The sequence below is a fragment of the Uranotaenia lowii genome, chromosome 1 (genome assembly GCF_029784155.1).
Source record: "Uranotaenia lowii strain MFRU-FL chromosome 1, ASM2978415v1, whole genome shotgun sequence".
Lineage (NCBI taxonomy): Eukaryota > Metazoa > Arthropoda > Insecta > Diptera > Culicidae > Uranotaenia > Uranotaenia lowii.
The window spans coordinates 211407949-211420755 of NC_073691.1; the positions used below are offsets into that span (position 1 = coordinate 211407949).

The 12807-nt window shown below is 36.2% G+C and overlaps 1 protein-coding gene across 1 annotated transcript in view; it reads left to right on the top strand.

Annotated features, from left to right (window-relative positions):
• The window catches only part of LOC129738361 (hemicentin-1-like), a 310036-nt gene that overhangs the window by 221631 nt on the left and 75598 nt on the right, over window positions 1–12807 (top strand). Inside the window, exon 11 of the mRNA XM_055729545.1 lies at window positions 10808–10946. Within this exon, the coding sequence (XP_055585520.1) occupies window positions 10808–10946 (139 nt within the window). The remainder of the gene's footprint in view (window positions 1–10807; window positions 10947–12807) is intronic.

Consider the following 12807-nt stretch of genomic DNA (forward strand, 5'->3'; position numbering starts at 1 on the left):
TGACGTGATTCATTGGAACTTACTGATAATTTCATTAATTCAAAAACTTTGTCTTTCATATTTAATCAATTTTACTTCAAAACAAATTGTTGAAAACGCAGGTTTCAGTGGTGGAATAGAGTTATCTTTATTCATGTTTCGTCTGTGAGGTCAGTAGAATACAACTATTTTAATGAGCGATAGCTAATTATTACTTTCCACTTCTTATATTCCCTAACCGGGAAAGTACTCATTTCTCAATGAGTACTTTGGTATTCCTACCCAGAATATCTGGCAACACTGTTGTGTTACCACGAACCCAATTCGTGTTGTCGCGCTTAACCGTGTGATGATGTAAACATTTATACCGTGTTTACCATCATCAGCTGTCATCATCAATCATCACCGCTATTGTTTCAATTGCGAATTGACTCAAAGCATGCGGAACCAAAACAAACTGTTTTGGTTTCGCCGACGGAGCGGCATCGAAAAACGTAAGTATCAACACCTCCCCTCAATTCGCAGATTGAGAATGCTGAACAGCTTCGCGTGCCTCGCCCTTGGTAACGCCTTCGTGAACGCATCAGCTGGCTGATCCTCAGTAGAGATGTGTCGCAAAGAAAGCTGACCGCTTCTTATGATGTCTCTGATGAAAGCATACTTCACATCCAGATGCTTCATCCGCTGATGAGTCCGCGTCTCTTCCAGATACTGGATGCAAGGGATGTTGTCCTCCATTAACGTGAAAGGAGTGCTAACCAAACCCAATTCACCAAGGAAGTTTGTTAACCACAAACCTTCCTTGACCGCATGGCAAAGGGCTCCTATCTCAGCTTCGGTCGATGACATTTCGTTGACCACGAAATAAGATTCTCGAAATGGATCCGAGTTTGCGTATCTGCGGTATACCAACGCCATATTGGTCATACGTCGAAGGTATCACAGAACACGCTTCAGGCCTAGCCAATGCCTATCCGTCGGGCTGGCCTGGTTTTTGCTAAGTGCGCTAACCGCAGCACTGATATTCTGGTGACTGCAATCAACCGATCAAATCGTTGAACGGCTGCTCGGTGATAACCTCACTATTGTTAAATTGCGTCCGTCGAAAATTCGTGTCAGAGACATAATGGATTTCCTGTAACCTGGGATAAGCTAACCGCTTCCCAAATCTCCGCTATCATCGAAAAACGGCAAACAACCGATCAAATCGTTGAACAGCTGCTCGCTCAGTGATCACCTCACTTCGTTCAGCCCGAATCTCGTTCTCTTTCATGGCTGCGATGGTCTTCCGGAAAAACAGTCCCTTTGGCCCTTGAGCTTGCTGACGATTCGAAGTTGCTCTTCCTCATCATCAGCGGCTACGTTAGCCACGTAGCGTTGATTAGCTTCTCCAATTCGCTGATTGCGTCTCTGGGCCGGCTCGGGATTGACGGAATCTTGATCATCATCGTCATCGTCGTCATTGCTACCTTTGAAGTCTCTCTCGTTTCGCACCCTACGCTGACGGGCACCAGAATCGCGAATCTTGCGTTGACTCTGGTGGCTGATAACCTCAGCGTGCGACCGTACAACATATCTTGAGTGTTGTGTTCTGGTAACCCTAGAAAAGCATCCTCTTTTAGCTAACAAAGCCCTCTCTCGGTGGCTCCGAGAATTAGCCTGACTTCGATCGGCAACACTCGTCCTAAATGCCGCAAAAATCAAGAAGTGGTTGAAATCACTGGCAACTAACCGTCGCCTGAACCACCTCCTCCGCAGCACCCGGAACAACTTCCAAATATCGAGGACAAGCTCGCGCATGCTAACCACAGCGCAGCTTAAAAGCATGAGAACGATTTTCTCGAATTGCAGCTTCATAGACTTTCGTCCTGCTGCTTCAATGCTTCGAGCGCTCCAAAAAGCCGGAGAGCAACGTTCAGCAGCATGAGCCCGATCTGGCTCTGATGTGTTGCTGAAGTTGCTGGCAACTAACCGTCGCCCAAAACATCTCCAAAGCCACAGAAAAACCATACTGTAGGCTTGGATAAGCTCATGCGTACTGATCGCAGCGTAGCTCCACATCACGAGAGTAACCCTCTCGGCAAACAGCTTCTTGCAATCTCCGATACGGGCTAATCCTCCATCTGGAGCATTCGGACCTGACCAATCCTGGTTACAGATCCCGAGAGTCTTCCTCCCGGCCGTCGGAAATAAAACCATGCTGCTAACCGCAGCGCTGCTCGTGTCGGCATCGAGAGTAACCCTCTCGGAACCCGACTTCCCGGCCTCGAACTCCAGTGACACCTTCTGGCTGACCTGGAGCATCTCGTGGCCTTTGCGCTGACGATCCTCCGCGCTCGTGGTCGTCTGAGCTTGGATCAGCTCCTGAATGCTGACCGCAGCGCACAGCCATAGCACGAGAGTAACCCTCTCGGCTATAAGTTCCACCCAATTGTTCTGGGGTGGACCTACCGACCTTCGCGCTGAACCATCTCGGTTGCGGATCCTGGGACTCCTCCCGGCCGTCGGTCGTGAGCTCACGTTTGCTAACTGCAACGTGGCTCGTGACGGCATCGAGAGTAACCCTCTCGAACCGCGAACCTCCCCGGACTCGACCTTTGGCGGAACCTCCTGGCTGGCCTGGGACATCTCGCTGGCTGGTCTCTGCTCTGGCGGTCCTCTGGCTGCTGGATGACCTTCCCCGGTGGTCCTCTCGCTCGTCCGTTGGCTGGTTGGTCCCTCTGAGATGGCTACTTGAGCACTTGCTAACCGCAAGGCTGATTTACTTGAGAGTACCCCTCTCACTAACTCTTCAATTTCCAATCCAGACGTATCTGGGCCCATAACCTGTTGAAAACGCAGGTTTCAGTGGTGGAATAGAGTTATCTTTATTCATGTTTCGTCTGTGAGGTCAGTAGAATACAACTATTTTAATGAGCGATAGCTAATTATTACTTTCCACTTCTTATATTCCCTAACCGGGAAAGTACTCATTTCTCAATGAGTACTTTGGTATTCCTACCCAGAATATCTGGCAACACTGTTGTGTTACCACGAACCCAATTCGTGTTGTCGCGCTTAACCGTGTGATGATGTAAACATTTATACCGTGTTTACCATCATCAGCTGTCATCATCAATCATCACCGCTATTGTTTCAATTGCGAATTGACTCAAAGCATGCGGAACCAAAACAAACTGTTTTGGTTTCGCCGACGGAGCGGCATCGAAAAACGTAAGTATCAACACAAATCATATTTCCAAAATCTATTATTGGGACAGTTAGATTTGTTTGTCCTTGAACTTAACAACTCGCTGCAGAAACCCAAGGCACATATTTTAAAAAGCCCGCTGTGCTTTCTGTTGTATTTTATTTCAAGTTGCAGCTAGATGGCGCTTCGGAACTTCCAAACTGTCTTGTTTTATAGAGCAGACTTCGAGCTTCAATATACTCTAGACAGCCAATTCCATAGGGTTCAATTCAGGCGAACTCACCGGCCACTCCGAGTTTGGAAACAACCCTCAAATAGTTTTTTGTTCTTAAAAATTGGAGTTTCTTTCCTTTGTGAGCCAGTGCGAAATCTTTCTGCAAATGTATGTAAATTTATTGATCTTCACCTCTTCATGGTGTTCATTGTGATTCCGGCCCAAACTTTCAGCAATGCAAGTTTACTTCTTCTGCATAGGTTCGTGATCTTTCTGGTGACCAAAAAACCTATGTATATCGTTTTGTTTTTTTTTTTTTTTTTTCAAACCGCAGTACAACTAAGAATAAGTCGGTAGAAAACACGATATTCTCCAAATTTTTTAAACCAAAAAAATATGACACCACAAAAACCTGTCCTCACAGTTATTCAGATGGTAGCATTTTTTTTGTATGGTTTAAAAAATTAACGTGCCATATTTTTAATTTTTTACTCAGATGACATTTTTTCGCTGTTATCCAACTTTTACTTTAAAATTGAAAGAAAAAAAATCATGAAAGCGGACCGGGAGAACAACCAAAAAAACTGAGAAAGCTACAGATTATCACAGGCATTTCTAAGACCGTTGCTTGATTACTGGCAAATAAAAAAAAACCATTTACAAGAGCGCTATTCATGTTTTTGAACAAAAAATTGCCAATAAAATACACTAAATGTTTTCTAAAGAGCTTCAGCAACTTTTCAACCCATCATAATGTATGAGACAATACCTAGTATTTAGATCGTAGCTTGTTACAACTTTGTTCGAAAGACAGCGAACCACTATATCCAATCTACAAAGTGTCAGGTTCAAAAAACTGTTATTTCAAGATTTTCTTCTTTAACTCCTGAGGGTGATGTGATAAGACTTTGACATATTCATCAAACTTATGTATTTTGATGAGATAAACAACTTTGTCGAAGGCATCAAAGCCCTAATTTGAAAACCAAAAAAGTAAGCATTTTTATCTCTCTATCGTTGGACCCATAGGCAAAAATGTTGATACTAGAATATGCTTCATGTAAAAATGAACAATGTTGCTGAAGACATCAAATGGCTATCTCTTCATCCCTGGGCGTTATTAATTTCGTACAGCTGGATTGATGTTCTGCACCACTGTGCAGTTGTATCTGAATTTATTTAGAAAATCCATGAAATGTGTAAAATTTATCTTGAATCAAGAATGTGAAATGTAATTTTAATTGTAAAAAATCGGTACTTCATGAAAAAATTAAATTTTGAAAAATTTTCTAGATGACACGCACGGAAAAAGAATTTAAGTAAATATATTTCATTAACTTGCAATGCTGAGTAGCCAGTAATTTCTCTTAAAATTAAAAATATATTTAGAGAAACGAATCCAACTGTGTAATTTGAAATTTCAGGGACTAGGCAAGATGAAAATTGTTGTTGAAAAACATGCGAAAAAATTCGCCTTGTCTCCCGATAGGACTTGAACCCACATCTTGCGCCTCTCCGTGGCCAATGTATTAACACTCTACTAAAGGAGACAACCTGGCGTCTGAAAGTTATACTGGTCGAGTGAGGAAGTCTATTGGAATGAAGGGAATTGTTCTCCCATTTGATCATCATCATTTTCGTGGTCTATTTCTATTCCCATCATTTCACCTTACGGTAGTTGGACTCAAATTTGGACATTTTAAGCACGGCAAGATTTGCATTTTCATCTTGTCTAGTCTCTGAAATTTCAACTTACAAAGTTGGATTCATTTCTCTACAAAAAAGTTTCGCTGACTGAATGTTTGAGTCAAGACCCATCTCTGGGACGCAGTTTGAAAAATACTAAAAATATATTTTTTACGCTTTTTGTCATCGCTGTGGTATAGCTTCAGACTTTAAATGTAAATTTTGAAGAAAAGAACCATCTGTTTGATCAAAAAAGGTCTTGTCTCAAAAAAAGAAGAAAAAAAAATCGAACACACACACATATAGCATCTCAGCCATGTTTCTTTAAAGAGATCTAAATTCTATTTAAGAGTACCTAATGCGTACATCATTCGAGAATATAAAGGCTAGCATCTTCATCTTTCTTTGAAGAGATCTAAATTCTACTTAAGAGTAAAGCGTACATCATTCGAGGATATAATGGCTAGCATCTTATAAAGCTAACACCACCAGTCCACAGAAAGAGAACGATATATGCCGTGACCGAGACTCGATCTTATGACCTCTGGCTTAGAAGATTTAAACGCTATCCTCTAAGCCACGGTTGGTGAGAATGAACGGTGCAAACTGTTATAACTACGAACCAAAAAAGGCCTTCTTATTTTCATTTTTGATAAAATTAAAAGGGAAGCAAATGATGGCTATCTAGAGAGGAAAAATATAGAAATACTTTTGGCACAATGGAAACTCCTTCAAAAGGTGATTAACTAACACTCAGATTACTGATGACGGATTTTCTAATAAAAAAAAATTATAGGCATTCAATACAAAATTCAATGCCTAATTTTAAAAGGAGTTTTGAATTAAAAAATAGGGCTTTCACCAATTGTAGCAAAAAGTTAGATTTTTTGGAAAATTTAAATTATGAAAAAAGGAATTTTAGTCAATAAATTTCGATAAAAATTAAACCTCCAACGCTTAAAGAGTGATTTCCAAAGAAAAACAATTCTTTTACGAGACTTTCAATTGATGAAAAGTAGATCAATGGGTTTAAACATTACAAATGCCTCGATAAATTTTTGTTTTTGATTTAAAAAAAAAACTAAATAAAATTAAGTCATTTAGAAGAACAAATGTTAGCATAAAAGTTGAAATCGATTAACAAATTTCCATTTAAACTTACTTAGATTCAGTGATTTACCTTATCAATTTCAGCTGGTATTGTCATGCTTTGTATTTGAAAAATCGTGTTAAATTTTCTTGCAAACAGTCCAAATAAATAATATTCGTTTTATTCGAATTCATTTTGTCTAACCTTTTTCAGTTTTTATTTGGGAAAAATTTGTTATTATCAAAGAACGAAGTGTAATTTTAAGACTTCTCTTTAACTATCCATGATGCTTTACAAATTGTTAGTAAGTGATATTTTGAGTACGGCCCGCTGTAAGGATTTTAATTCAAAATGGCCCGTTGATTCAAAAGGTTGCTCACCCTGGCTTTAGATGCATTTCTAACAGGACCATCGTTCATTGAAGTCTGAAGATCTAATGAAATCCATAAAAATAATATTTAATAGCTTTGAAGCGTCTAATGTACAGTCATGTAAACTCATCAAGTTGGAGAAATTAAAAACACTTTTATTTGGGAAATGTAAAAAAAAATTATTGGCTGCACTGTACCGAGTTTGAGTATTCCTGACTAACAATATAATCGTCTATGCTACAGGACTCCTGTAGAGCTAGGAGGATTGAGGATCCAATTTCTAATTCCGTTTAAAAACCCGATCATGATCTTAATTCTTTTCATGGTCCGAACCTGGATATCGATTCTGATTCTGAACCTGATTTACATCTTGAAATTGTTCTGGATCCTTGACCGATCTCGAACTTGGTCCTTATCGTTGTCTTGATTCTGATTCAGATCCAGATCTTGATCCCAATCCTAATCCTGATGATATAAGTATAAAAACTGCACATATTTCACATATCATGATATGTAGGGAAAACAAGCTTAGATTTTTGTTATTCTGAGGATCTTGTTCTATTTTTCCAATGTTTTCTTCATTTTGCTTTGTATTTACATAAGTTCTATGATCATTTGTTTCAACAAAAATAAAAGTAAGATAAATTTTAATAAATATTTTCCTCGTTTGAAACCATATCCCAGGAAACATCGAAATCAGAATCTGAAAGCAAATCCGGTTAGTTTCGAAAGCAGAGATATCAATTTATTTTGCTGTTTATACAATGCTCATTCTTGGATCGCCAAAACTCAAACATGGACAAGTAAAACTTTATATATTTGAAGATATAGAAAATGTTTGAATTCAAAAATGTAAATTCTTTAAAAGATACTTAAAAGATAAAGTTATTTTAAAGAAAAAAATGGAAAAAATAGGAAATTTTCGATACCGTAAAATGTGGTTTACAGGGACATGGAGATGCATCGGTATGTGTCGGGATCGGGATGGGAAAAAAATTGTGATCCGAATATCAAGCGATCTACATATTTATTCCTCTCCTTTCAAAACTAAAACTTTCCTTGATTTAATGCATAAAAGCAAATATGAACTCAAATTCATATTCCATATAATTCAAAAAAAAAATCAAAATAACTTTGGCAAAAAAAGAAAGACAATTAATAAAAAATCTGCTTCGAATTGTGAAACATTTAAACAAAACGTTATTTGGTCCACTAATAGTGAGGTTAATCAAAAAAAGACCATCAAAGTGTAAAACATTCCCAAAAGTTGTGGAGAATAATGTAGGCCTGATGGAACTTTATTTTTTTGATAATCGTTGAAAAAAAAAGAACTTTCAGCTTTCGTAAAAAAAAAAACAAGAAATAAAAATCAAAATTTCATTTGAGTTTTATTAACTATAAACTTTTTTTTTTCGAATGTAAGAGTGGGTGATAAAAGGGTGATTCCAGAAAATTAAAAAATCAATACAAAAAGGTGAAAAACTATTCCTTTTCCGCCCATTTGGAGGGTAAACAAAAATAAATGAATGAAACTTGAAAGAAAGAACTCCTTTTGACATTTTTCGTCTTTAATTAAATTTGGTTAAGGGCAAAAAAATGTAATCGAAATCTAATCGGGTGCAAAAAAAGCAGCATTTGACAGGTAAATTACGGAAACAGTCCAAAAGTTGTCCTGATCCACCCCATTCTACAGTATTTCTTAACGCATAAGTCAAATCGTTTTGCAGTTTTCAACAAAGTGGTAGATTGTGTTCAAGTTTTCAATATCTGTCTAATATAAGGTTGCCAGGTTTTTCCAGAACGTATCCGGGCAATTTCATATAAAACCTGGCGAAATCTAGGCATTTGATTTCAAAATTGATGAGTTAAAATCCAGGGAATATTTAAGCAAATTTATTCAAAACCCAAAAATTATTCAACAAAAATCATAAATAAAAAAAAAGAAAAAAAATTATATCAAAATTTATCGACTAATGTTTAACCATTTCGATTAAGAAGCATTTAATTAAAAAAAATACAGCACAATTTGTTTTTCATTGATTTGCCAAATACAGTGAATAAATTTGGGCAAAATACGGCCATTATTCAATGAAATCTGGCCGACCGTGCCGGACCGGACTGTTCCAAATTTTGTATTAAATAGCCGGGCAAACCCGGATAAAACTGGGCAATCTAAATCTGAATCTAACTCTAAGACTTTTTTTAAATAGGGATGTAAAAAGTTGTGATCTTATCTATTTTAACTTTTAAAAATTGTAGAACTTATTCTTCGCTAAGCGTTGTATTTTGGAAACAAAAATATCTGGACAAGATCAGAATTCGTGATTAAACGAAAAATCTGTTTTTAGTTTTCATGTACGTTTGTAAGGGTTTTAGTAATTAAAACTAGATATGATAGTCAAGATCTGATGAATGATCTGAAATCAGGAAGTCAGAATCTTCTAAAATTAATATTTCGTACATGGTCGCCAAAAATGCTGTTTCCTAAAGTGATTGCTTAAATAAAGTTTCAAAGACCATTTTTATTCCAGTTATTTAGAGTATGAAAATTTTACCTTCTTTTACAAATTTTAACTGTAGGTTCTATTTTATGAAGAAGGTAAAAACAATCATTGCGTTTGTTTTTACCTTTTACCAGGGTAAAAAAAAACCACTTAAAAGTGATAGGAATGGGACACCGTTCTTCAAACTAGACTAGCCTAAATTCGTCCGGCGTCTGACGTTTTCCCCATTTAAGATGCGAGCCTTGATTCAACTCACTCAGACTCAACTCCTCGGAATGATGGAATCATTAATCAGACCATCAGCACAGTAGGTAGGTAGTGAAGAAAGAACGAAGGCGCCCCGGACGAGATGAAAACATTGATTGTGTCAAATCCTTTTGCCTTCGGCAGGATTGAATAAATGTAGGATGGGATTAGACCCTTTGACGAGATGCTGAAAAGGATAGTGTTTCAGTCAGAGTGTTCGTTCAGTGACGTTTATTCAGCTAGAGAAAACTGACGCCAAAACCCCTTGGGGCAATTTTGGCGGATGAAAGTCGAATGGAAGAAAAGAAGGACGGATGGAAGGTGGATCTCAATTTACCATTCCCAGAAATTCACCGTAACGGGCTGAGTGCTTCCAGTTAATCATCATTAACCGTTTCCTGCGAAGGGGTTCCTAAAATGGGGAACTTTCGAAGAGGTTTAACAAATTTCATTATTTTGCTCGCTTGATTGGCTAGAAGATCAAGGCTGACACTTTAGACCAATTATGGTATAATGAAATTTTCTAGATTGTGAAACATCAACTACCGTTTAACAGTTGATCGAAGTGCGGACATCGTGTCGGTACTGGTTATCCACTTATTTTTATTCCTGGGCTCGAAAAGAGGATTGTCAACAGTGAACTAAAATTTTAAAACTATTAAGTCTTTTAAGAATTCATTTATGATCGCATTATATCCAGTATCCTTTAGAATCTAATATCATTTACCAATGTTATTAAAAACCGAATTCAGCTGATCCAGCCAGAGTTTCACACAGGACCAACTACCCCTAGCATGAGAAATTAATTAATTTTATCTGATTGATACCGAAGCCCAAGAACTGTCATCCCCGGACCGAGGCAGAAACGACTTTTTCCATTAGCAAAAACGCGTGCCAATTGATGGTTATCTCTAGATGTTTGATTTCCCACTGCTCCTGGCAGTGTGGTTGTCTCGGATTCTGTTTCTCTTGCAAGCACAAACTAGCCAGACCAGCAGCATCGTTCGACTTCCAAGTGAAAGGGCCTGAAGTTTTCTAATCCTAATCCAGCAGACGAATCGCAAAAACAACACCAACGCCATCGGAATGAATGTGGTTGAATCTGACCGTTATAAAACACACTTTCTGCTCGATAAACAGATCTCAAACCGAATGATGAATGTGGGAAAAGTTTTGCGTGGAGCTTTTCTGTTGGGCCAGACGACGATTTTGGGATGTGGTTTCGGCTAAGTTCTGGGAGGAAATCTATTTTTTTTTCGAAAAAAAGCAAATTTATTTCTGGGAAGAATTTTTTGAACGATTCAAACCTTTTTTTTTAACTTTCATACTTTTTTTTAATAAACAGCGTTTGTCGTAGGAAGAGGTTCAACATAACACTTATTCATTTGAAAGCTTAGGCTTAGATGAATTTAGAAATAATGTTTAAGGGTTTAAAAACATATTCATTTGAACGAGATAAAACCTGATTGAATGATAGGTAAACCTATTTTTCTCTTTTAAGCTAATATATCATTTTTGACATTCCAGAACATGCGCATGTCGGGCGAAAGTGGCGAAACGCTGCACCTGGTAAGCTTGGAGCGTGAAAGTGCGGGATCGTACGCCTGTGCAGCTTCCAACACCGAAGGGGAAACGCGTAGCTCTTCCATCAGTCTTAAGATACAGTGTAAGTAGACCTTGAATCCACTAAGTTATACTTTTTGAAATCAACAACATAGACATCATCTGTCAAGTGAACATGAAACTCATTCAATACGTTAGCTTTGAGGTGTTCCTCTGGGAAGCCACTTGAGTCCACTGATTTTCGACATATTCATTATAAATCTACATTGGTCGATAAAATTAAACATTATTTGGGGGAATTTCGGTTGAGGTAAGTAATATTGCTCAGAAAGTTCAGAAAAGGGCTGGCTTAACAGTGGAACGGCCAATTTATTTTCAGCTAAGTGAAAAGAATTTAATTTAATCTCATTTGGGGTTTGCACATCCTTATTAAGCTGCCATTTGAAATGATTCTAATTCATAAGTTTCCTTAGAATTAGGATTGGCTAAGGTATTTATTTGACAAAAATGACAAAAATGACAAAAATGACAAAAATGACAAAAATGACAAAAATGACAAAAATGACAAAAATGACAAAAATGACAAAAATGACAAAAATGACAAAAATGACAAAAATGACAAAAATGACAAAAATGACAAAAATGACAAAAATGACAAAAATGACAAAAATGACAAAAATGACAAAAATGACAAAAATGACAAAAATGACAAAAATGACAAAAATGACAAAAATGACAAAAATGACAAAAATGACAAAAATGACAAAAATGACAAAAATGACAAAAATGACAAAAATGACAAAAATGACAAAAATGACAAAAATGACAAAAATGACAAAAATGACAAAAATGACAAAAATGACAAAAATGACAAAAATGACAAAAATGACAAAAATGACAAAAATGACAAAAATGACAAAAATGACAAAAATGACAAAAATGACAAAAATGACAAAAATGACAAAAATGACAAAAATGACGACAAAAATGACGACAAAAATGACGACAAAAATGACAAAAATGACAAAAATGACAAAAATGACAAAAATGACAAAAATGACAAAAATGACAAAAATGACAAAAATGACAAAAATGACAAAAATGACAAAAATGACAAAAATGACAAAAATGACAAAAATGACAAAAATGACAAAAATGACAAAAATGACAAAAATGACAAAAATGACAAGAATGACAAAAATGACAAAAATGACAAAAATGACAAAAATGACAAAAATGACAAAAATGACAAAAATGACAAAAATGACAAAAATGACAAAAATGACAAAAATGACAAAAATGACAAAAATGACAAAAAATGACAAAAATGACAAAAATGACAAAAATGACAAAAATGACAAAAATGACAAAAATGACAAAAATGACAAAAATGACAAAAATGACAAAAATGACAAAAATGACAAAAATGACAAAAATGACAAAAATGACAAAAATGACAAAAATGACAAAAATGACAAAAATGACAAAAATGACAAAAAATGACAAAAATGACAAAAATGACAAAAATGACAAAAATGACAAAAATGACAAAAATGACAAAAATGACAAAAATGACAAAAATGACAAAAATGACAAAAATGACAAAAATGACAAAAATGACAAAAATGACAAAAATGACAAAAATGACAAAAATGACAAAAATGACAAAAATGACAAAAATGACAAAAATGACAAAAATGACAAAAATGACAAAAATGACAAAAATGACAAAAATGACAAAAATGACAAAAATGACAAAAATGACAAAAATGACAAAAATGACAAAAATGACAAAAATGACAAAAATGACAAAAATGACAAAAATGACAAAAATGACAAAAATGACAAAAATGACAAAAATGACAAAAATGACAAAAATGACAAAAATGACAAAAATGACAAAATGACAAAAATGACAAAAATGACAAAAATTGACAAAAATGACAAAAATGACAAGAATGACA